A 26845-nucleotide genomic window follows, 5' to 3' on the forward strand; every position below is an offset into this window, starting at 1 on the left:
TGGCAGCTCATCTGTTGTCAGTAACAGTCTCCTTGGTGGAAAGCTTTTATGGAAAAGTATCTCTACATGTTATATGCAGTCTGCTTTATTCTTCCAGCACACAACCAGCCAAATGTATCCTATAACTAATTAGTACACATTTGGATACAATACCAAAGTATTTTGTCCCTTGAGTAAGTGAAAAGCTGGGCATGATGAATCAGTGATGAGAGGAAAAAAATTACGAGAGATATTCCCATATGTTGGAGAAATTTTCCATGGCAAAAGCAGCTAAATGTCTCACAGATAAGAGATAAATTGGAATAAACAGCTGTCAGTGTTAAATAAATATCCTGGATAATGTGCAGGACAGAAATAACTACAGCATCGTCAAACTCCTTTCTTCACTTTATTTAGCTGTTCGTGCATGTAGCTCCCAAGTTTTTCACTGCTCTAGTTAGTGAAGCATTTATTTTTGAGTCAGCTGCATTTCTTAAGACTGTAACAACGAAAGGCATTTCCTGAGAAACTGCAAGGATGAGCAGCAAGAAAGAACAACAGCTAAGGAAATATGGGACCCTTGTAGTGTTTTTTATCTTGCAAGTTCAGATTTTTGGTTTTGATGTTGATAATCGACCTACAACAGATGTCTGCTCAACACACACAATTTTACCTGGACCAAAAGGTGAGGAATTATCAGGTTGCTAATGCTGAGACCAGTGCTGATAAAGGCTGATTTTTTATCAATAGAGACTTGGAGGGCTTGTGGCATGGGCTGGACATGAAAGATGTGAAATATTGTAGACTGTACAAACATTTAGTAAACTGTAACTGTAATGGGGGGAAAATGAAGAAGCAAGGAGATTTAAATATTCATTTCTTTAGTTTCAGGAACAGTGTCACATAATTTCATATAAGTTAAAGGTGTCTTTTTGCATCTTTCTCCAGCCACACAAATCTTGTGTTATTTCTTGTGCTTGCCACACAATGAAAACAGCTAAGAGATACAAACTGAGGGACTTGTTTAAAAGTAGGCACCTATTGTGAACTGTTAATGGTCTACTTTGCATCTACAGATAGGGAGAAATATACAATATTTAAAATTACCAAAGTGCCATTATTTTCAGATGTTTACTTGTAAATACATTTCTGCTACATTCATCAGACCTGATCCAGTAGCTCCTGTTGAATTAAACAGGAACTTTGCCACAGAAGAATTATATCAACTCTGGCAGGTACAGGTCTTTTATCTTCAAAACTTAGCAAATATCTGAAGCCAAATTTTCTGCATTAACTTACTTTTTCTGTAACACAACTAACGTCAGTGGAATTGCCTGAAGGGTATCTTATTAGGTCCATGACATCTAAATCTATCTTGCAGTGACAGATCTAAAATATATATTCTACACCATGGTTACTGCAGTTTCAAACTATTGTTTTCTTTTTAGTAATTCATTGTATTTTTCTATAGGCTACAGACTGAGAGAAAAAAAATGCAGCTGATTTAAATTTAAAGCAGAAAAAAGATTATCAAGTCAAGAGCACTGCTACAGACTCATTTGTTTTTATGATGGATTATTCAAATGCATGTTGCTTAAAGGACCATTTTTAATCAGGAAATTAATTTCTTTATGATTACAATCCAAGCTTAGGCTTTTGCTGCCACAGCATAAATGGGGAGAGATGTAATGATCCCCAAGGGAACTGGTGGGTGTTGGTTTAGTTAGTATCTGAGTAATGGCAGGCTGGAGAACAAAGTTTGACAGAATTGTGTTTAACAAGTCAAAAGGTTAATGAGGAGGGTCTCATGACAACACAGAGTAGCTGGGACTCCAGCTGGTTTCTGTGGTCTACCTTGTATAGGGAGCATTTAAAGGGGAGATATTATCATTCTCTCTAAGTGCAGTACTGAGAAAGTCAGGGTTTAGTCATTACCTCTGCTATACCTAAGTCCTATTCTTCCTGGCTGACATCAAGGCATAAGATGACACCAGAAGTTTATTGGCACAGTTCAGTCTACTACTTCAGATCACCATCCCCAAAATCCATGATTGGTAGAAGGTGTATTGAGTATAATTACTGGCTCATATCCACTGCAGGTCATCAAACACATTTTGGACACTATGTGATATGATCCTATAGATTAATTTCAGTTCCTACCAGAGCTGAAATCATTCAGGACGGTTACAAGTAGCCCTTAATGGCACCAGTTGTTTTAACTTCCAGCCATCTGGACAATTAAAAGCCAAGCAGGCTGAGCATATGAACTGCCCTGTTACATCTCAGGCATCCCTTGTAGTCAAGGATGAAACATGCTCACCTAATATGCCAGAAGAAAGTCTGTCCTGCTGTCAGTTTTCCTTCATCCATCTTATGTCTATGACTCAGCACATGATCCCAAGCTTATGACCACAGCCACAGGCAAAACTTTGCTATTTAAACTCTAACCTTGATAACAGACAAGCCTCTGATGTTTGTGGCTGTCATTTTTATTCCGTGTGCTACATCTCTTGTCCACTGATCTCTTAAAATGGGTTTTGACTCACCCTGAACAAGTTTTACCCCCTCACTTCCACCTGCTCACCTGCTTACCTATGATAAAATACAGTGGTGCTCCCAGAAGACAGTGCTGCTGATCTCATACAGTACATTCACCAGCTGTTTCAACCACAACAGGTTAGAAACCTGTTGTGACAACTTCCTCCTTCATGAGAACATGGAAGTGTCTAATGGGCCAAAGCAACCAGAACTGTAAGGAATTAAAAAGTATTCAATACCTGTAAGACTTCCTACACTGTCCCACCTTGCCTATCCCAGTGCAAGGCACAAATTGTCCTATAGGCTAGATCCAATCTGTGTGCTACAAGTGGGATGGACCCCCTGGTCCTGTACAGTAGAGATAGATACCACTGTGTCCATCACACAGTACAGTGAAGAGGAGAGTGCTGAGGGAGAAGTGTGGGGGTTTGGAGAGTTCAGAATTTATAACTCTTTATTGCCTGCACTATTGGAGGCTGCATGATTCATCCTCTAGGCATTCACAGTTGCTACAGGAGCAAGATCTCAACCTCTTCACATGCTCACCCTGAAAATCACCTATTCAAGAATGGTTGTGAAGATAGGCCACTTACACAATCCACATGTAACTTGGCCAAGTTACCTTGTGCATGCCTAATTCTTCCCCTTCAAAAACATCTCTTTGTTATGCTCATACCTGAGATGTCACGAGAGAAGTATTACATGAGCAGTGGGATGAAAAAAAATTGGGTAATTCCAGGCTAATTATCAGAAAAGTCTTCAAATAGCTTGTGACAGTTCCACCAGCTCCCAGAAAGCACGAGGCAAAACCAGAGGCCATTGTGTACAACAGTAAGAGCTAGAAAACACTCTGGAGGACTGCAGTGTCCCAGGAAGAGAAGGAATGCAGTGAATGTCCTGTCAGGCTTTGCAGGTTGTGCTGCAAGGACAGCAGCGTGTCTGAGCTCCTATGCCTGGTGTGACAAACCCCGCAAGTTCCAGCTCCACCTCTGGTGGCTCACATGGTGCTCACCAGGTGCTGCTGTCCCCCTCAGCTGCTGGTTCCCCTTGCTGGGCAAGAAAATGAAACCTGAAGCCTGTTTAACAAGAATTATGCAGAGAAATTTGCCAAATGGGCACTCCAGAAAAAAATAGAAAATTAAAAAGAATAAAATAAGAGAGAGGAAAAAGTTGGCACTCTTCTCCATTTCATTTTCTAGGCAACACTTTGGTCTCTTCTCAAAAAGAAGGGAATGTTTTCAATGAAAAGAGCCCACTGCAATAGCTGTCTTGTACTACCTTCCTGAAAAACTATTTGAGATACACAGCCAGCTGGCTTATATGGCAGTTAAAACCAGCAATGTGTGTGGCATTTTCTAGGATTCCTATTGAAATACCCTAGGAACACCCCTGCCCCTCTTATCCCTTCCCCACTCCCCAGAAAAAGAAAAAAGAAAAAAAAGAAAGAAAAAAAAAAAGAAAAAAAGAAAAGAGCAGAGATTTCAGTGTTTGTAACTAGTGACTTTTGATGTTTGACCTAAGATATTAGGAACAACTTGGTCCTAGCTGGGCTGTTGTGGCAGAGGAACTCTGAAAACTTACATTAGGTAAGTTAAATTAGGTAAGACTGATTCACAGCTTTAACTGGGGCAATAAAGACCATGTTCTGTACTTGATTGACTTCTTGAGTGGAAAGAGAACCAAGAAATGAAGCAGAAATGAAACAATAAGTTTTTCAGAGAGGCCAGGTTCTTGGTCTAGCAAAAGTAGTCATGGCTCTATTGCTCACTTTCTACCCTTCCAAGCCTGGAGGCAAAGCAGTCTGGCTGTTGCTGATGATGAGAAAGGGTCTGGGACTGTGGGGAGGCACCAGCTGTTGGTTTTTGCCTTGGTAGTGTCAGGAGGATCAGGCTCTGCTCCCCTGGACTCTGCCTTTGAGGGATGTCCCAGCTCTGTCCTTTCTTCTAGCCTGCTCTCCCCTAGAAACTGCAAGCTCTCATCTGCAAAGAAAGTTTTAAGTGGACTGTTGTCATAGATGAGACAGGAGTTGACCTGCCCTGAGTAAATCAATAAAAACAACAACATGAGGACAGAAAAAAGCAGAGAAGGACCCAAAACTCTGACTTCTGAACTCCCATTAAATATGTGAGCAGGGGCTGGCACTGCAGAAGTTGGTTTCACATGGATTCATGGGATCTCAGCACTTCAGTAGACTGGCTCTAGATCTTGCTATCTGTCCCTGATCTTAGTTAATTTTCTTTGAAATCCAAGAACTTTGAAAGTCTTGAATCAGATCCAGATTGAGAAACTGGAATGAGATGATATCTGAAGAGCACCAGGAGTTTCCCATAGCAGTTTAGATGTAAAATCTTTCCTTATCATTATTTCTGACAAATGATGCTTATAAACTCTGTGACATTGGCTGGTACCTCAAAATAGCATTTACTGTGGTCACCAGCATAGCTGTCCATCTCTCAGCTTTAATTGCACTTACGCAGTTCCACTCCTGGAAAATCTCAAACTCTTTCAGAAACCAGATATGCTGCTATCCACATTGCCTTCCAAAAATATAAAATGCCTTACCACATCCTATAGCTGTTCAAATTTATAACTAAACTTCCCTCTTAGTGCCTCATTTTTGATCTGAAGTGTCCTTTAATTTCAACACATAATTCTATTTTTAATGGCTTCTAGAATTCCTCATTTTAGCACACAGTAAGTTTCTGGAGATTATCAGCCTGAGCTACAAAGCACATATGTGTGGACTTAAATACAGAAATTCAAAAGATGTGGGTCTGTATTTTTTATCAATGGCAGTCTGGTTCCTCACTGAAGCCACCATAATTCATGGGTCTCTGAACTCATGTCAGAATGGCAGTGCAACAGGCTGGGAAAATCGAATCAGGCAGACCAAGTAAAAGGAGAATAAAGAATGATTGAAATTATTTCTGTGTTATTAAAGATATAATGTATATTCCATTCATGCACAAAGGCCCACACTTTCAAATAATACAAGTCAGCGGAGGTTCACTGAGCCTGCTGAAGGCTTAGGTATGCCTCATGCAAAGCAATATGAGAGGAGGGTATTTCTAATGAAGTCAATGGATATTTATAAGTAGAAAAGTGATCACAGAATGAATTATTTTTCTTGAAGATTCTTTTTTATTTTACAAGGGAAGGGATTGTATTTTCTAATTTGAACCTGGGTGAAGAAAGATAACCTGTGTAAGAATGGTGTTGTCATGGGGTATGTAGGAGCCCTGCATGTTCCTTCAGGACACCTGGGAAGGTGACCATGGGTGCAGTTTCACACAACAGCTGAACATACTACTCAACTCTCTGGTTTTCTGACAAAAAAGGGAGGCCAAAGATATTACTTTTCTTCCATTCTGACCATGTGGTCCCCACTTCACTTTGTGCTGACTCAGCTATTCACAGAACATTCTGAGCTGGAAGGGACACATGAGGATCATTGAATCCAACTCTTACGTGAATAGCCCATCTGGGGACTGAACCCATGATCTTGGCATTGTCAGCACCAGGCTCTGACCAAACCAGGCTCTTCACTGAGCTGCTTCAGCTCACTCACTAAAAATGTGTATCTGCCTTATTGAATACTGTTTAGGGAGATGAATTTCTTCAAAATAGGGTCAAAAGAGTGCTCAGCATCAGGCAGAGGGGAGGGAGGCATGCAGGACAGTGCTGGGAATTGAGGGGAGGAGGAAGTACAGGGATGGGAGCATCATGTCAAGCAGCTGATGTCAAGAAATCATGTCCTCACTAGCCAAATGCAGCATGAAAGCAAGAATGCACACTGTTATGGGAAATTTGCTAAGGATCTAAAAGACACTTAAAGTGAAATTAGAGGAAATTTTGAGTCTTTCCATTGACGTAACTGTGACGCGCTCATACACTGGAAATACAAACTGGGCTGTGTTTGCTTATTTCTTAAAGTCTGTGACTCCCTCTGCTGACAAACCCTCTCGGCAGATATTGTGCATGCCCAAGTGCTGCAAAGGTTCTCCCTGCTCAGGGTGACTCAGTGTCCCAGGCTACAGAGCTAATCCTGTGGCTATATGTAGGGTTTTTCCAGGAGGACAGGCTTTCAGCTGCTCCTGTAGGGTTCTCAAGGCTTCAGAATTATGCTTATCTCCTTATCCTTTTAGTTTAATGCCCAGGAGAGGCAGAAATCACCTGTACTCTTCACATTCAGTCTCTTGAGGTGGGGAGGGTCTGTCTGCCACTTCAGGTGGGACTAAGGGCATGAAACATGGAGCTCAGCAGAGCTGTGTCACACATGTAACAAAGCCCATACAAAGCCTTTGTGACAGGACATTGGCTATGCCTAGGAATGATAAATGCATCTAAGGCAAGCAGTGCAAAGCTGCTTGCCTTGCTTGAGAATACCATCATGTAGTATCCTCATCAAGATTAAACATCCTTCCCCCCTCAGAGCGAACTAGTCCCAGGGCTTTTCAAGGACTTTTTGGGTGGTAGTGGGATTTTTTCAGTTTAGAGTAGCTGGTGTGGGAGGACAACTGTGCTGTAGCCCAGCAAAAATGATGTTTCTATCATTTGAAAAGGTGGGCATGCCCTGAATTCTGGAGGGAGACATATCTGCAAAAGAGAGGATGAGAGAGCATTAACATTTCTGTAGTACTTTTGCTCAGAAGACAGGAAATGGAGCTGACCTGAGGCCATGGCACACCATCACACTTGACAAAGTGGTCCCAGGGAGTCTCTTAACATAGCTCCAAGTCTGCAGAGAGGTACACATGCATAAGCCCAGTTCAGAGTCTCCTCCCAGCTTTAGCCTTCAGGCAGCCTGCAGACATGCTCTCAGCCTGATGCAGATAAGTGTGGGCTCTGTAACCCCCAGGAATTACACCCACGTTCTCCAAGAACCACGGTCAGCCCTTGAGTACAAGACTTGGAGAATCACTAAATATATGTGAACAATATCTATGAAGGTAAAAATGTCCTCAGTTCATGAATACAAAATAGATAAATTGCCTACAAAAGATTTAGCAGGGAAATCTAAGTCATTTGAAGGTCAGTAAATTCTTACCAAAGGTAACCTCTCAACATTTTCTTATTTAGTGTTATTTAGTCAAACTCCAAAAAAGACAGAGCCCCTTTCAACTGCTTTAAAAATTCTGCTGGTGATTAGACCTTCAGCATTTCCTGAACTTGTTTACAGAAGGTCTGTGGTTCCCTCTCAATTACAATTAAAATTTTCTAATAGCTGCAACATTTACTTACTTCTTACAGTTTCTGTTCTTCTGCCTTGCACAGTCCCAAGCTGGAGGAGTCTAGTAATTTAGTTCTTCAGGTGTTTCTTGTATTTCATATCTGTGACACAGAAGAAACTTGAGAAAATACTAACAAGGCTGAGAAATAGGCTTACTTCAGTCAATGACTCCAAGTGCTTCTTCACCCATACTTCAAATGCTAGTGCAGTACATTATCTGACATCCTGGCAACTACCGTTTTAAAGTGACAATCTGCTAATTAGGTTAAAATTTAACCTGACACTACCCCAAATGCAAAACAGCACAGAGGAGAGGTTACCCTCTAGGTATAGATAACAAGCATAAGAGGTCAGAAAAATCATGTTGCACAAAGCATAATATTACATAACTGAGAAACCCAGTCTAGAGTACTAGCAGGACAGATTTAAATTTTTTTTCCGGAAGATTAGAGAAAAAAAAAAATAAAAGGTGGCTAATGCAGTGGGATGGCTTGTCCACATGAAGTCTCAGAGGAAAGGGAGGGATACCTAAGGTAAACAAGAAATAAAGCCAACTCAACCCTTGCCCAAAACAGTCAGCCAAGTCACATTCTCCTACCTGGTTGCAAATCATAGCAAGACCACAAGAGGGAAGCACAACCCAAGAGTTTACATTTCGTGCAAAAAATGTGAGATGCACACAGCAGCTAAAGGAGGACACAGCATGTACCACGTCAGCAGGCACTTGGCTTAATCTAGTCCTAAATTAGCAATAAAATGGTATCACTGACTAATACAGTTTGTGACTACCCTTGTTTTGTAATGGCCTACCTATTCTCAGATGACACATGGGGAGAAAAGCAGGATTATCTTCTCTTACAGACAGACATATTATTGTTCTTCCCATTTTCCAGGATATGAAAAGTAAGACAGAGTGTGGCAAACTTCTTTAAACCAAGATGAAACAAGTGATGGAATTTATTTCCCTCTCTCTTAGGCTTTTAGAGGTCTTAAGCAAAAATTTGGATCACATAAAGTGTTAATAAAAGTTGAAGTACTCCCCGATCTCTGGAAATGTCCAGAACAAATTTTGCCACAATTTCCACTCCTTTCACCTGTCAGCTCTCAGGCTGATGGTCCATAGAAGACAATGTAGCTTCAACTCCAGCAGCCCCAGGTGTGAAAATCTTGTTCCAAAGTCCCTCAGGAAAAGTCGCTGGAACTTTCAGTGGCTCAAATTGTTGAAACTGAGACAGGAATAAAACATCTTTAGATAGTAATCACAGCTTCCACTTGACTTTCTTTCCTGGGTTCTATTTTTAGGATTAACTGTTTCACAAATCAGGCAGGCAGGCAGGCAGGCAGGCAGGCAGGAAGGCAGGCAGGAAGGAAGGAAGGAAGGAAGGAAGGAAGGAAGGATCTTCCTTAGGCAACAAATAACAGTCCCTCCAGAGCCTTTAACTCTACAGAGCAGCCTGCAGAGAATGTAACTGGCTGGTCTGAGAGAGGTGAGGAGGACTGCCAGGATGACAAGCCCTGGTTTGGAAGAACGGCAGGAATTTGGTTTGATCTCCACAGGCCAAGGATCCTCCCTCAGCAGCTTCTATACGAGACCCAGAAATACAGCATATTTTACACAAAGAAATACATTGCATAGGGAAAGGCTGGATATGAAGAGCCTCCTCCACCTCCCTTCCTTGTCAGAGAACAGTCCATTTGTGAAATATTGCCATGTTGCATCTAGTCAAGATTCATCCAGCTTTTCCAGTCTTTGAATCATGCCCTACTTCCTTTCTATTGTCACATTTTTTCCCTGTATGGGTTTATTGACCATGATGAAGTCAGCTCTTAACTACCTCCCAAAATATCATTTCACAAGTCCTTCATCAGCCTTTGGGATCTTTTCTGAATTTCTGAACTACTGAAAAGTAGGTTTTTTTTCACTACTTTTCAAAAAAGTAGTTTTGCACTTTTCACAGAGGTTCACACATGGATTTAGAAAGAACTATTTCCTCTTCTTAGCATTGAGGTCAACAGTAAAAGTCGACCATACATTCTCTAGCTCTGCTGTTTGATAGTCAGTGGAATTGTAAAATCATAGAATTGTTTGGGTTGGAAGGAACCTTAAAGATCATCTAGTTCAAATCCCCCTGCCATGAACAAAGACACCTTTCCACTAGATCTGGTTGCTCAGTGCTCCATCCAGCCTGGCCTTGAACACTTCCAGGAATGCAGCATCCACAACTTCTCTGGGCTCATCACCCTCACCCCAGAAAACTTCTTTCTCATATCTAATCTAAATCTACTCTCCTTCAGTCTGAACTCATTCCCCCTCATTCTGTCACTACATGTCCTTGTTCAAAGTCATCTCCATTTTCCTCGTAGGCTCCTTTCAGGTACTGGAAGGCTGCAATTAGATCACCCCAAAGCCTTCTTTTTTCAAGGCTGAACAAAAGCAAATCTCTCAGCTTTTCCTCATAGGGGAGGTGCTCCATCCTGCTAATCATCTTGGTGGCCTCCTCTGGACTTGCTCCAACAGGTCCCTGGCCTTTCTGTGCTGGGGACCCCAGAGCTGACACAGCACTGAAGGTGGGGTCTCACCAGAGCAGAGTGAAGGGGTAAAATCACCTCCTCAACCTGCTGCCCACTCTGACGTCCAGGAGTCACTGCAGCCCAGGACAGGTTTGACTTTCTGGCCTGTGAATGCACACTGCCAGCTCATGTCCAGCCTCCCATCCACCAGCACCTCCAAGTCCTTCTCTGCAGGACTGGAACCCAGTACAAGCAGACATCCTTTCATCAGCTCCTGGATCAGACCCACAGCTTCAGCTGAATATTTAGGGAGCTTGGCTTTTAGAAATTTACACTAACTTCTACAGTATTTTCAAGACCTAGTGAAAATAGAGATGTTTAAAATTTCTATTGCTGACTGCCTTTACTTTTTTCTTCCTACTTCACATGTGGAAGTTAGTGTTAAAAACAAAGAGCCTGACTGAGTCAGCACACACCATTTTCTCCTTGTCCATCCCTTTACCAACTTCTTCTTGCCTTCAATGTGAACTGAAGTTCAGCCCTTTATCATCCTCAGCTTGGGCCACTGACCTTACCCTGAAGGGCATCCTGACCAACAGGGTGAGTCTGCTCTTCACAAAAGAGTCCCACCATGGAAGGGTTCTTTCAGCATGAAGGGACAGACTCAGCTCAGTCCATGTAACTGGGATGGAAAGGTGCCACAGAGCTAAAACTACATTTTATATGCTGCTCTCATCTGCTATCGCTCCACATAACAGCTCATGACATGCTACCTTTGACTACAGAAGTAGAAGGTAAATCAGGAATGAGTGGGCAGTATTTTTCAGAAAAAAATGAGACCAATGTAATGATCAGTCTTAAAGCATGGGAAGGTACTTTTCTCCACAGCACATTAAAAAAATCATTGAGCTATGATACAGGATATTTATTAAAAGGACTGAAGATATAAATGGGTTTAAAAGGCACAAGGCTAATTGGTGGAGGGAAGAATCACTAGTGGCTGTTCATGAGGGGAAGGGATGCAGTGCTTGGCTCAGGTAAATACTAAAACCATTGCTGTAAGAGGCTGAAAGTGGCTGCCTGGGTCATAGTCACCCTCAGTACATCTCAGTTCCCTGAACACTTTCTGCTGGGGCTGGAGCCACCACCCTTGGTGAGACAGGTTATTGGCCTTGTCACATACTGCTGTTCTGTCCTCACCTCTCTGGCTGACATCCAGACACACTTCCCTCGGCTCTCCACGTACTGAACAACAGCCTTCTCCCCTTCTGGGCAGCAGGCACAGACACAACTGGCTGCCACTACCATATGAGATCCTAGCTGAGCCAAGAGTCTATGGCACTGCTTCCCACTGCACGGCAAGGCTCATTGCCAACACAGGCAGGGAACAAGAGGAGAGGCTCTGGAAGGCTGCCTGTGTTCAGTGATGGCCCTTTGGTGCAGACGAGTTGTGTGTCTCCTCCCGACCTCTGCCACGGGGAGAAAAAAAAGTCTTCTTCATAGGATTTGGCTCCAAACTAAGAAGAGGAGAAAATCATCTTTCGTTGTGCCTCCAATTCCCTGCACAATGCAAAGCAATATAGTATGCTACTTGTGGAAGGAAATAACATTTCTTTCTAATTACTGCCTTGCACCTTTAGACTGTAGGCTGTACAGTGAGAGACTGTCCCTTCCAACGCTGAAAATGCTTATACAGGGCTATACAGGAACCTGTGTAATAGGTTCAATATCCTTTAGAGAAATCTCTGCACTACCATAATAAATACAATGATCTTGCCTCTTACAGATACTCCGTGTATGACCTTTCAAAATAAAGCATTGGAGTAATTGCAAAACAAGTTTCTTGTATCAACATACAAATGCCATCTGTCAAAAAATGAAGGCAAGAATTGTGTCATACTGAGTGCCAAGGTCTATGTCAAGATCTATTTCAACATATTTACATTCCTCTCATTCTGAATGCATCTGCATACCCTGAACACAGAGTCACTAGGAATGGAATCACTAGGAACAATTAATAAACACCTGTTGCCTCCCTTGGCAGTCTGTCCCTGAGTGCTCAAGTTTCCCAATACTGAGAGATTCTCTTATTTATCTGCTTTATAGCTAGTAATACTTAGTGTAGGAGTAGAAATTGCTGTTGTATAATCCTCATGTTGTAACAGACTCTCTGAAAGGGAAAGTATTTAGCTTTTCCTAATGATGGTCACAGTCCTCATCTCTTTTCTGGAAATTTATCCCATGGCTACTGTGCCTTCAATGTGAAATAAAAAGAAATCAGTAAGGAAAGAAAACCCCAACAAAATATGAACTTTTCTTTCTGAGTTTGTATAGTTGTACTTACTGCACTGAGAGGAATGTACCATGATGTTTTATTTTCTGTTCTTTTGGAAGGGGATGAAGGTGAAAAGGGAGACAGAGGAGAAGTAGGCAAACAAGGAAAGGTTGGACCAAAAGGACCAAAAGGTATTTATGATGGTTTGTTGGCTACTGCTGGTATATGAATATCATTATGCACAATTGTACTGATGCATATGATTGGTGTTTAATGCTATTCATTCCTGTTTCACCAGTGGCTTTTACAATCCTGTCAAACATTAATTGGTGGACATAAAAATACTTATGTTGGTTCTATTCCTACTGACACTTAAGACAAATATATATTGCTGTCATAAGTGTGATTCAGAAAACCTAGATCTTATACATAATCAGAAAGATTACTCTTACTAAAATTAGCCTTTAATTGAAATTGAATTTTGAGCATTATTGCCTAGCAATACATCAGGGTGCTCAATAAAATTTGGTTTCAGTTGTCTGTATTCTGCAGAAAAGCAAACAAAGCCATACACACACACAAAAAAAGTTCCTCTGATCAAACAGCATCCAAGATGAGAACAAGGAGTCGCAGATGTTTCACAACTTGGCTCAATTAAATATGTCCCATATCCACAGTGTCACCTGGGCATATCATTTGGAGGCACCAGATGTGACCATGTCAGCCTTGTTTGCATACTCTAATTTGAAAGCTTAATTTATATTTAGTGTTTAATGACAATGCATATCCAAGGTCTTTCTTCCTTGACTGTGTCTTGAGACTAAACAGGAAAGTTTCTGTTTTTATAGAAACTTTAAAATGACAATTATTATTGTTATGATTAAAAACTTTTCCCATTTTTAAATGCATTCTTGTGATTTTGCTTCTTACCTTAAAATGAATATCAGGTAAGATACAAGCAATTCAGGGAATCAACCATTTACAAAGCATCTTATTGATGTTAAATTCCTTTTGCAAACTGAGATTGCCGAGATTGGCCTGTTGTCATTAGACAGCTATTTCAGAACTTATACTATTTATTAAACATTTTAGAAGGACACCTGTTATTTTGGTGCTCTGAAAACAGGGAAAACACATACAACAAAATTAGTAGCTCCCCACTTGCAGTCATGCTTTGAGAAGGACTCCCAGCAAAGCTACAAAGACTTTAGAAAGTGTTTTGCCTGTCAGCCCGGTTTGACTGTAAAGTAAATCACTAGAAATATTAGTTTCTCTTTTCTCTAAGACAATATGATGTTTGAACAGGCAATTCTATTGAGGTTTTTTGCAATGTCCTACTGTCATACCCTACATGAGCAGAGATCTGGCCATACTCTTTCAAATATCCCCAGGGCTGCACTGACTTCACTTTGCTACACATGCAGACTGGCCACACTCAGGAAAAATAGCAGCAGTAGAGACCTAGACTGTGCTGCAGAAAAGAAATGTCAGCAACCGTCCATACTCATTTCCTCTTCATTTCTTCTCTTAGGAAACAAAGGACCAGTGGGCGATGTTGGTGACCAGGGAATGCTTGGGAAAATTGGTCCAATTGGTGAAAAGGGTAAGCTCTGGTCTGGGGATTTTCTTGGGTTTTTTTCCCTCAAGGTAAATATGTAGTTTGAGAGATCTCCAGATACAGAGCAATATTAGAAAATGGCATGACCAATGCTCTCCAGATAAAGTTATGCATAAAGATTGGTGATGAGAACTAACTGAAATACCTTAGTTTTATTTTCCACATGCAATATATCCAACTAATTTGGTTAAAATAATTTCTTTTTTGAGTTAAGACATCAATCCTCTTTGATGGATCTAGTCAAAGGTGTTCCTGCTCATTGCATAGGGGTTGGGCTAGATGAACTTTAAAGGTCACTTCCACCTCAAAGTATTCTATGATTCTGTGGTAGAAGAGGAAGGGAGAAATCCAGTTCCTGTGAAGTAAATCCTCTGAACACTCCAAGAGCCAAATTTGTGCCTTTGATTTGGATGCTGAAGGCCTAAGTCAATGTCCTGCTGCTGCTGGGGATGCCACACCTTGTCACCTGCACTGCTGTGGGTCATGTGAGCAAGCAATGCATAGGACATCCCTGTCTTGGTAAGGAACGAATTCAGGAGTTAAGAAGGTGTTCACATAAGCAGGGATGGCAACTACTTGCAAATCAAAGTAGACTCCAAATCTGCCTGGACAATAATTTCATGAAATTGTGCTCTATTTATCTTGAGAAGAAGCTCAGGCATTCCTTTGTGATATTCCTAAAGAGATACTTAGAAAGGAATATTACTTCTGCCACAAGGAGACCTGCCTTGAAAGCTGATCAGGGACACCACCACTGCTGAGAGAACTCTGGGTGCCACATCACCTTGGCTATACTGTTGAGTGGGTGGAACAGTCTCTCTGGAGAGATTCTCAAAGCACTGTTTTTATTAATCCTTTCATGGCCTCTAGCCAGCCTTAGTATCAGGCAAGAAGAAAAGATTTTGACCTGACGGATTAATTTTCAGAAGTACCTAGAAAACTGAAAACTCAGAGGGTTATCTCCTAAGATGTCTTCAATCCCCAAAGGAGAAAAGAATGAAGAATCTCACAAGTTGCTTTTCTTTATCTGAAAGTAAACCAACACTCTGAGCCTTTAAATCAAAGTCTCTTTTAGTCTGAATGCACAATTCATTGTCCCCTTACAGTTTTTTCTCATTTTCTTTATTTGCAGAAGCAAAGGTCACTAAGTCACTGTTTAAATTTATGATTAAACATTTGAGTTCTTAAAGAAGCAACCCTGAAATTCCAACTTGCACATATGCAGTGTCAAGCCTTGCTAATTAAAATGACAGCCAACATCTAAATTCTTTGAAAAACCACAACCATGTAAAGTAAAAAAGTACATAAAAACATGGTCATCAATAAAACAGAGCAAGTAGTATTATTTTTTACCTTTGAAGGTTTTATTCATAAAAGAGCTGACATAAAGTCCAGCTTTTCCTGACCCAAATTACAACTGAGATTTTTTAAAGAGCTGGCCAAGTCCAGTTATATAACATTATATTTTAAATATAAGTATTTCTATCATTTTTATAATTTATGAAAGAGGGGGAAAGCAGTTGGAGGCAAATAAATCATGTTTCCATAAGCTGAAGTGCTGCTCCTTAATGACCTCCCTCCATGCAGGTGCCAACTGCTGCCCACACATGCATTCTCTGGCACGCATGAATTCAGTGGCTTAGAGCACATCTGCTGCCTCATCTCACCATGGAACTACTGAGCCTGGGGAAGGGCCCTGTCTTGCAGGCCCTGAGAAAACCCAGATCTCACCTTTTCAGGATGTCTTGAGTGCATTTAGCCTCTCAGGACCATTTTGCAGTTTATATTTAAAATAAGTGGTACCAGGAACTAGCAGCACGAAAGATGCCTGTGTTATCAGTGAGTTAGCTATTAAAGGGTTCTCATTTCCATGCACCAGAATTAATCATGGTTTGTTTGACTTGGCACATCTTCCAGTACAGTCCATCACAGCTTCCTATTAAAAGCACACTGTTAATACATTATTAAATTGGTTTTTTTAATATGCTTCCTTGACATATGCACTGTCTGAGATCTGAGAATATATTTTCCTCTTTATTCAGGTGACAAAGGAGCCAAAGGCTTACCAGGGGTTTCAGGAAAAAAAGGAAAAGCAGGTATGCTATGCATCCTTCTCTGCAGAATGGTGAAGTCTGCTGGATCTTTAATTTTAGAGTTGGTTTGTATGGAATTCCATGAAATTTTGAGGTCCAAGGAAAAACACAAGAATAGATTAAATATAAGGAAGAGATTGAAAATGTTTTGTTGAACAAAATAAAGGATGGTGTAGGGACATGACTGATTCCTATGAATACATCAGCATACACAAAATATGAAGGCACACAAATTCATGGGCAATGTTTGTTACCACAAAAATTAACACACAGGCCAGCAGTATGCATTTAAACTGGATACTAGAAGAAAGCTTCTTAATAGCAAAGGAATTAAGTAATTTAACAGTTTCCTAATAGGAGCATGGGGACGAAAAAGTAAGTGATTTTAGATAGAACATAATTTTTTGTCAAATTAATTCAGTGCATTTGCTTACAGGAGGAGAATTTGACTCTGATGAACAAGGAAGTTCTTCTCTTTCAGTTCTAAGAAACCTTGAATGGTTACCCACCTTGAACTTATACTTGTTTTATACTATATTTTCAAGAGATTTCATATTAAATGTTCTTAATGGAAAGCCATCAGTAACTTATTTTCTTTCTGAGAAGAACAGAAGAACAAACAAAATCTCTACCAAGCCTAACGTCAGTAAAAAAAAAAAAAAAAGGATTAGCTACTTCAGCGCTTGAAAGCTATTGATTATTTGGGTTGGTATTAACTTGCTTAAGCAAGTTACCAAGGGAGTGCAGAGACCATACAGAAGCAAAACATTAAACATTTGATCAACAGAAGTATAGCCAGTGGGGTAAGGTGAGAGCGGAGCTTTGGAAGTGGGCTACAGGTGACTCTCCATGCACGCACACACACAAACACACGCACACACAGATGCTTCTAAATAGATAAATCCTCTGTCCTTTGTATTGCATCAGGCACGGTCTGTGACTGTGGAAGATACCGCAGATTTGTTGGACAATTGAATATCAATGTTGCTCGTCTTAACACGTCCATCAAGTTCATGAAAAATGGTAAGGACCCTTGTATATTTGATGGGATTTATTTGACTCCAATAACCGATATCACTGCTATTCTTCCACCATTGTTGCTCTGTCCAAGTGTCCACAGATGACCCAGAGAGAGGGCCCTCTGTTTCAGGCAGTCTGAAAACCTAAAAGGAGAGACAGTCTTACATCTGTAAGGATAAAAGGAACAGATGACTAAAAGCAAAATACAGAAATTATCAACAGCACAAGAGAATGCATCATGAAAAGCACAAGGAATGATTTGCTAACCACCTCTGCACTGTATTTCTGCTCAGGTTTCGTGGCCAGTCAGGCAATATAAGGCAGAAATTTGTGCCAGTCTGCTCCAGAGAGGCAGGAAGAGCACTAAGAACCTCTTGATCTTTCTGCTGCCTAGACAAGTACTCCTGGAGCTCCCCTCAGTACGTGCACAATTTTCCTGTAACAAGGGACCAACACTCAAGGATATGGGTTAACATAAGCCACGTTTGCAGGCAGCAAAACATTGGGTTCCTCTACTGAAAGGAAGTCAATTCCCTGGCATAAAAGTGATTTTGAGACAGCTTTACCACTGTTTCCAGGACTAGGGCTGTATCAGTAATTAAATGAATTTGAGACTGTTCTTTGTCACTGCGGGCATCATCTGTGTTCCAGCACAGAACAACACCCATCTATATTAAAAACACTAGAAAACTGAAAGATGTATTATCAAAGAGTGTCCCTCTACTATATTCTAAGCTGTACCTGGGGTAACTCCTGAATTATCTGGGAGAGTGTTAATTTTCCCAGACCAAACTCTGCTCAGGACCATTGCAGCAATCCATCAGCAGAGACAATCAACTTCCAGCAACCCAGGCATGCTCCTTGGCACTGCTTAATTCACTCGGCTATACGCTCATTGTTTGAGAGGTCTGACTTTTAAAGCTGCTGAGTAATCACAATTTTCTTCCTGGTCAATGTCACAGTGCTACAGCAGCTCCGAATATCAGGCCATATCTAAAATGTTTTAACTTGGCAGTCACATTCATTTTCTTCTACACGGAAAGGGCCTGAAAAAGCTATCTGTACCTGTGTTTTTGTCCCTGGGCACTCTTTCACAATCTGTATTCAAGAACATACAAAGCAATAGGATGATCCAGAATTAGACATTGCCATTTGACCATTTAGCATGCCTTATGTTGATTAATAATAGATATCCAGGAAATAAAAATGAAGTGTCACAGGAGACACACCAATCAGGACTGAATAGTTCTTGTCCTAATGTGTGCTAAATGCTTGACAAACCCATTAGTCACATCAATCTCTGATCATGTCCTCATCACTCTTCATAAATACAGTGGTGGGAAGACTATTCATACTTCCCTTTTATTAATTCTAATTTTATTAATTCTAATGTAAAAATCATCTCACTGTCATATTGTAATAGAATAACCTTAAGCATCTGTTGACAATTTTTCTCCTTCAAAGTTATAGCAGGTATCAGGGAGACAGATGAGAAATTCTATTACATTGTGAAAGAAGAGAAGAATTACAGAGAAGCCTTGATCCACTGCAGGGACAGAGGAGGATCACTGGCCATGCCTAAAGATGAAGCAACCAATGCCCTGATTGCTGACTACATCTCCAACAGCGGCCTGTTCCGAGCCTTCATTGGGCTGAATGACATGGAAAGAGAAGGACAGTTTGTGTATTCAGACAACAGCCCACTGCAGAACTACAGTAACTGGAAGCAAGGGGAGCCTCATGACCCAGCTGGTCATGAGGACTGTGTGGAAATGCTCAGCACAGGAGAGTGGAACGACTCTGAGTGTCAAGTCACCATCTACTTTGTCTGTGAATTCCTCAAGAAGAGGAAATAAAAGTGACAGAGAATGTGCCTGCCACCGACTGTACATAAAATAACCCATCCTCATTCATTCACAGTAGGGAGAGCAAATCAGGGATAGGAAACCAGGGACAGGGCTGAATCCAGCCTTCACATCACTGGGCTAAGCAAGAGTAACTACTGTTTTGTCACCAGTGACTGTAAAGTCAGCACAGGTCTACAGGGGCATCCAAATGGTTGCGAATTTTTATTTCATTTCTACATGCATTTTAGGATTGGCATTTCTATGTGTAATTTAGGGGTAAATTTAGAGCATGCAGAAGTGAATAGAATTTCACCAGTTCCAGAAATAGTAAGATCATTGGTATATGAAGTACTGATGTGATTTGCACAGTCCACAGATAGAAAGAGCATGACCTTCATTAATCTCTGACTTCCACAGGGAGTCCCAGCAATTTCCCTAATGACTTCAGAGATTGGAGAAAAGATTTTAAGTATTTCTTGAAAAAATCCTTCTTTATTAAAATCATAATTTGAGGTGGGAGGTATCGCTGGAAGTAATTTGGTTAAATCTTGCATGCAAAATAGGACCAACCTCAAACTTAGAAGTTGTTATACTCTCCTTAATTTGTCTGTGCAACTATATTGCCTGATAGGCATTTATCTGGTCTTCTGTAAAGCCTTTGACACGGTCCCCTACAGTAGCATTCCCTTTAAATTGGAGAGGTGGATTCAATGTTGGATAAAGAATTGGTTAGATGGTCACATCCAGAGGGTGTTGGTCAACTGCTCAGAGTATCAATGGACATCAGTGACAAGGGATGTCCCTCAGGATCTGCAGTAGGATCAGCACTATTTAATATCTTCATTAATGACACGACAAAAAGATGAAGTGCACCCTCAGCACATTTGCAGATAGCACCAAGCTGGGTGGTGCAGTTGACACACCTGAAGGATGGCATGCCATTCACAGGGATCTGGATGCCACCCAGAGGGACCAGGTTTGAGAAGTGGCCCATGGGAACCTTACGAGGTTTAACATGACTAAGTGCAAGGCGCTGCACTTGAGTTGGGGCAACCCCTGGTATCAGTCCAGGTGAGGGATGAACAGATGGAGAGCAGCCCTCCTGAGAAGGAATTGAGGGTGCTGGTGGATGGGAGGCTGGACATGAGCTGGCAATGCGCATTCACAGGCCAGAAAGTCAAACCTGTCCTGGGCTGCATCCAAAGCCCTGTGATTCTGCCCCTCTACTTCACTCTGCTGAGGGCCCACCTGCAGTGTTGTGTCAGCTCTGGGGTCCCCAGCACAGAAAGGCCAGGGACCTGTTGGAGCAAGTCCAGAGGAGGCCACCAAGATGATTAGCAGGATGGAGCACCTCCCCTATGAGGAAAAGCTGAGAGATTTGCTTTTGTTCAGCCTTGAAAAAAGAAGGCTTTGGGGTGATCTAATTGCAGCCTTCCAGTACCTGAAAGGAGCCTACGAGGAAAATGGAGATGACTTTGAACAAGGACATGTAGTGACAGAACAAGGGGGAATGAGTTCAAACTGAAGGAGAGTAGATTTAGATTAGATATGAGAAAGAAGTTTTCTGGGGTGAGGGTGATGAGCCCAGAGAAGTTGTGGATGCCGCATTCCTGGAAGTGTTCAAGGCCAGGCTGGATGGAGCACTGAGAAATCTGATCTAGTGGAAAGAGGCCCTGCTTACAGTGTGGGGTTTTGAACTAGATGATCTTTAAGGTTCCTTCCAACCCAAACAATTCTATGATTCTACACAGAAGAGTTCTCACTTATCTCTGTTTTCAACTCTATCATCCATCAGGCTTGCCTGAGTTATGATGAATTAATAGTACATAAGCATGCAAGCCTGCACAGCTTGGAGGCAACCTAAAAACAGATGGAGCAGTTCTAGTGTCTGAAGTCCCCAAGGTCTGTGATAAACATACAGAAGTCTAGCACAAAGAACAGTGGAAATGAAGCAACACCATTCCTGTAGGCTGTAAACAGGCACGTGCAATATAAGCTATACCGTGTGCATTTCTGGTTTAACAAGTGATTCTAGGAACATATTAACTCCATAACTCAGAAGCCAGTGACGTTTGATGTCTAATGCTAAAATCACCCATGCCTTTGTAACACAGGAAGGAGCTATATAACAGGTTTTATCCCCCAGGAACCCAGATTCAGGTGTGGTTGAACAACTTGGTAATGCAGTTCAGAGGGACTCACCAAAAATAATGAGCACTGAACATGAAGGCTCTGTTGTCACTGCCTGGCTACATAGATCTCCATGTCAGAATGCCCACAAAGAATCACATTTTCATATCTTTGAGAATACTGACAGAGCTTTTCAGACACATAAAGTGCTTAGTCATGGTTTGCCTTTCCTCACAGCAGGAGATCACAGCAGCAGAGAAACCTTAGGGTCATTGCAAGGCAAGTCTGTACGTTTTCTTTCCCACTTAACACTAAAAATTAAGGAAGGCTATCTGGAAGCTAAGGAGAATGCTAGATGCTTGACACCATGCAACAACATTCCCTGCAGGTCACTGAGCACCAGGTGCACATAATCCTCCTCTGGGTATACAAAGAGCTGGACATGCCATCATCTAGTAATGTGGAGGGTCAGCTCCACGTCTCCCTTCCACTGCTGAATACAGCACTGAAAAGGCAACCAAACAATCATACGTCCTCAACCTCACCCTAAACAGGAAAATTCTCCAAACCATTTGCCTTGTTGTTTGACTCCAAGTTCACCTCTGATCATTGACCAACACAGAAGCATCCCAGGGGACTCTGTGACTCAGAACTGCTCTTGTAATCTGGTTTCTCTGACACTTGTTCCTCCAGAAAACCTACTGTTGCTACCAGCAGTAAATCATCTGTCTTGCTACACACCCTCCAGGAAACTATTCAGACCTGTGAATAAAGGGGTGGGACCACATTTCTTTTCATTGCTCCTCTTCTATGCTATGAGAGTATTTGGGAAAACAGGTTCACTTTGCATGATGTAACAGCCTGAATTGTTCCCTCTCTGGGAACTGATATTCCTCAACACTAGGCAGAATTACATTTTTTAGGATCTATTGTAATAAACTCATTAAGCGAAACACTTTGGTTTTAGAAGCATTAATGGGTAATGATAAAGAATTAATAACTAATTAAAGAAAAAGCTTCTTGAGGAAAAATAATGCCTTTGAGAAGTTTGAGCCCAGGGCTGCTGGTCTCATCCATAGCAGGTCAGTTCCTACCAGTCATGCAGAAGTGGCATAGTAATATCCTTGTGGGTAGGCACAATCACTTCTCAGCACTTCATCTTTATTTCTGCCACCAAAACATGCTTACCAGACTGGAGGTCTATATTCTGAAACCCTCTGGCCATACTGAGACCACTGGCTAAGAAAATTTAGAGGTGTCCTTAATGCTACATTCATCATGGATAGGCCATTTTCCTGTTCTTTAAGAGGAAACTCAGAGCTGGGAGAAGGTGAAAGTGGAGCAATACTTCTCTGCAGGATCGGGCTCTGTCTTAGATTAGACCAGCTGCTCTCCAAGACATTCAAAATCAGGAAATACATGTCTAATTGAAACTTCAGGGTTTTTTTAGGTGACTGTGAGTTATGAGTAATCCTGGACCAAGCTCCATGTACAGGAAGGAATGACTATTGCAGCCTCTGGCTTCGTGGCAGAGTGAGGAAGTGAGTGAGGAACTTGTGCTGGATTTCTACAACGGAAAAGCTGGGACTGCCCACTTCTTCCATCTTCATCCTCTACTACCACACCAGCTCATCCTTTCTTAAATAGAAAAAAAATGAACAAAACCAACCCTTTTACCCTCTATGTATTATTGGAACACTGGGCAGAGCTACGTCAGCTGGAACAAGCAGACTTGGGACGGCAGCTCCTTTGCTAAATAGAGAAGAGGGACAGCAGAGGAGCACAGCAGATGTCCAATGTTCAATGCAGCCAGGCATAAGTGTGAGCAGGTGCTTGTGCAGCCCATTGCTGCAGCACTAACCCCAGTTAATAAATTTTGCCAAGAAGCTCAACTCACAGGCCAGGGTAAATAAAAAAGCTTATACCACAGAGGAAACCTGGCAGGTAGGTGCCTGCCCCATGCCTTGTGGACACAGGCTTGTGCCTTAACTAACTGAAATATTTTAGCCATGTTTTGAAGAAAAAATATGCTTGCTGTAATTAAGAATTTGGGCTACATCAAAGGTTTCCACTGCTAGCCAATGTAAATTCACTGTGGTGGATAAATTATCTTAGGTTTATACATTAGGTGGATGGAGCCAGGAACATAGGAAAAGGTGTCATACTATGCACAATATATGGTCTGTTAATGTGTGACACCTAAACCATTTTACCTAATCCCAGTATAACTTTTTCACATGTTTTTCTTTCCATTATTACCAGGCCAAATATTCTTGTTTCAATTTATGCTTGCTGTTTTTTACCACTTAACTTCCTATTGTGAAGAGCCTGGCTTTGTCTTCTTGAAGACACCCTCATAGGTGCTGGCAGGCTGCTGTCAGGTTCACCTGAAGCCACCTCTTCTCCGGGCTGAATAAATCCAGTTCCTTTGACACCTCCTCACGTGGCTCCAGTCATTCTGGGGAGTCTCAGCTAAACTTGGCTTAAATTTCTCATTGCCTTTCCTGGAGGGGCTCAAAAGGACAGAGTGCCTAGCTGTGGTCTGACAGGTACTGAGCAGGAGCATAATCCCTTCCCACAAGCTCCTGGCTGTGCTCTCTCCAGTACAGTCAGGATGCCATTACCTTCTTTGCTGCAAGGGCACACTCCTGATGCACAGGCAATGTGCTGTCTGCCAGGACTCTCCAGAGCCTTGGCAGTAAAGGAAGTCACCCCCAGCATATATTGATGCAAAGTCTCAGCATTCCCAGGTGACAGGAACTTTGTATTTATCTTGCTGAATTTCATAAGGTTCCTCTTGGCCCATTCCTCCAGCCTGCCTAGGTTCTTCTGTATGGTAGCACTGTCCACATCATATTCACTGTTGCCTCCAATTTGGTATCATCTACAAACCTCAGGAAAGTGGATTTTATCACCTCCTTGAAGTACCTGGTAAAGATGTTAAACAGGACTGTTCCAGTCTCTAGATCTCCTGGCACTCTACTAGGTAAACAGGAAAATGTTATCTGGGTAGAGAAAACTCATTTAACCTCTCCCCTCTAAGCCAAATCAATCAATTTTTATCCAAACAGACCATAACATCCATCCCAACTGGGATACAAGAATGTTGTTGGAGACAATGTCAAAAGCCTTGATAAACTTGAAGTAAATGATAGCCACTTCTCTCCCCTCACTCACAAATCCAGTCATAGAATCATGAACAAAATCAGGCAGTCAGACATGATTTACATTTGGTAGATCCATGCTGGTTGTTTCTCATCACCTCCTCCTTCATATGCCCAGAAACATGCTCAAGGGGACCCGTTCCCTTAAGTTCCACAGGGACCAAAGCAATGCTGACCAGTTTATAGTTCCTCAGATTGTCTTTGGCCTTCCTGAAAAAATGGTGCAACATTTACCTATTTCCAGTTATTAGGAACCTTCCATGATCTCCATAACCCTTCTGATGTGATAGAGGGGCCCTGCAGAGACATCCAATCTTTTTTTTTTTTTTTTGGCACCTTGAAATGTGCCAAAAAAATGTGCCACCTTGAATGTGGTCTGTCTGCCTGCTTCCATGGTGTTTTCTGGTCAGACTCTGAAGTAATTCCCAGCTAAACACTCATCTACTGCTGGTAGTTAGTTCTCTCTGCACCCTTTCCCTAAGCACAGATGCATGGGATAGTATGGAAACAGAGGAGGTAGAGATAGCAAATGCCTCCATTTTATCAGTGTCTGCTGTCACTACATCACCTCCTTCACTTAGCAATGATTCTACATATTCCTTCCTCAGCCTTTTTATACTAACAAAGCGTTGGAAGCTCTTCTTGTTGGGCTTCCCATGCAAGTCTCAACTGCATTTAGGCTTTGTATCTCCTAAGGATACTCCTACAAAGATAATACTTCTAAATTATTCCATTGTAGCCTGTCCCTGCTTCCATCTCCTCTATATTACCTTTCCATATTGGAGGTCCACCAAGCTCCCTGTTCAGCCACAACAACCTCCTTACAAAGCTACTTGTAGATGTGCAGTGAAAACAAGAACACTGCCTAAGATAGCAAGAATACTTCATCATGTGTCCTGCTCTTGGACAACCAGGAATTTATGATCTTCTGTATTCTGAAGAATGTCACTCAGTACAAGCACTATCTTCCTGTTCTCCCAAGGCTCTTAACATATTTAAGGTACAGATGTCTATGGTAAACATAATGTTTTAGGAAATTAACTCTAATAAAAATTATCACAGGATCACTATATGCCATTAGAATACATTTTCCTCAAGCATTTCAAAGAGACTCATCCATTTCTTTCTTTCTACTTCTTTCACTGCTTTTAATGACTTTAAAAAAAAATAAATTAGCACCTAGAGCAATAGGTTGCCACAGTCTTGACCACAGCTACAAGAATATATAGGCATCTCAATGTAGTTTTACATAGTCTTAAAAAGTACCTTGCAATTGTAGTTCAGCTAGCTGAAATGGTTATTTAGATGCAATTTGACAGCATGCATGATGACAAAAATAGTAAATGTGTCACAGAGAGAGGGATTTACATGGTTATTTGGAAAGCATTGCTCTAGATTGTCTTGATTTAATAGGTTTGCATGGGTACAGAAGCCATAAATTGCTATTTCTTTTTTCCTCCTTCTTAAAGTCATACATAAAGTATTCAACACGGGGTAAAAAGAATGAGCAAGATCAAAGTAGTAGCTTAATCTGTGCTTCTTTTATGCTTTTGTGGCAAGGGAGAACAGCAAATTGTAAAAGAATTTCTGTCTATCTGCTGCATGCAGCGTGCCCAGCTAAAGCTACGGGCCCCACCCACTCCTGGCCTGGAAAGGTCGCTCCATGCAGATCTTCCAGCATAGGGAGGAACAGTTTCAATTGATTTTTAGGTGGGTGGGACCAGGAACTCACATCATGCCATTTTGCAGACAGCAGCAGCAGCCTACTGAAGCACAGCAGAGCAATCTGTGGCTGGGGAGAGTGTGTGAATGTGCATTTTGAGCTCTGAATCCCTAAGGCCCTTAGTGCTGTACCTCAGCATCCTCAATGCCATATCTGTGCTTAAATCCCACGGAGCTCCTGTGCTTAATTAAGTGCAGACCTGCAGATGCTGGGGGAGTAGGAACTGGAGCTTCTCATTGGTATAAGGCAGTAATAGATGCATCTGCAGAGCCACAACCTCAAATGATGCAATTTCATTATATGTCATCTTTTTTGTCATTTTTTTTTTTTTTACTTATGTGTTTTGCAAAACAAACATAACTTTTTAAAAGTAGCCAGATGTCAGTCATTACTTTGGTCTTATTGATGTGGACATAGTTCAAACCTAAAGAGTTCTAAAAAGCATAAGTAGTATCTTTTTGAAAGCAGATTTAAGTGATGAATCCCCTGTTCATTTTTTTCCTCTTACTAGATGCTGCAAGTTTTGCTATCTTGTTAACCTCTCAGCAGTAAATTTTCTAGCAAGAGATACTAATTTTCCCAACTTCATACAATAGAAGTATTTACATCAGTTTCCCACAACATTCCTGGAGTGAATGGAACACTCTACTATGTGAAGGGTGGAAGGAGTCACAATGATGATCAGTCAGTCAGTAGAAGATTAAGTAAAACATTGCA

General features: G+C 41.5%; 1 protein-coding gene and 1 long non-coding RNA gene across 5 annotated transcripts in view; one reads left to right on the plus strand and one right to left on the minus strand.

Annotated features, from left to right (window-relative positions):
- Positions 1–26845, minus strand: part of LOC107200778 — a 39888-nt gene that overhangs the window by 5551 nt on the left and 7492 nt on the right. The window contains exons 1-3 of one of the 3 annotated variants that reach the window (XR_004496228.1): positions 8842–9129; positions 7759–7848; positions 7188–7255 (exon numbers count right to left, since the gene is read on the minus strand). This is a non-coding gene — a long non-coding RNA (uncharacterized LOC107200778). Of the gene's footprint in view, positions 1–7187; positions 7256–7758; positions 7849–8841; positions 9130–26845 lie in introns of those variants that run through there. The other 2 variants (XR_004496229.1, XR_004496230.1) reach the window with 2 other exon arrangements.
- On the plus strand, positions 231–22194 carry COLEC10 (collectin subfamily member 10). Of its 2 annotated transcripts, none has more exons than XM_015619701.1 (6): positions 231–664; positions 12653–12724; positions 14065–14136; positions 16194–16247; positions 17172–17267; positions 18729–22194. In XM_015619701.1, exons 1-6 carry the CDS (start codon positions 517–519, stop codon positions 19118–19120), a joined length of 834 nt encoding a protein of 277 aa, XP_015475187.1. In that variant the 5' UTR covers positions 231–516; the 3' UTR covers positions 19121–22194. The 2 variants fall into 2 exon arrangements, with proteins under 2 accessions (XP_015475187.1, XP_033368314.1); XM_033512423.1 differs by having other exon boundaries at positions 18735–22194.

This window comes from Parus major, chromosome 2, assembly GCF_001522545.3.
Source record: "Parus major isolate Abel chromosome 2, Parus_major1.1, whole genome shotgun sequence".
Taxonomy (NCBI): Eukaryota; Metazoa; Chordata; class Aves; order Passeriformes; family Paridae; genus Parus; species Parus major.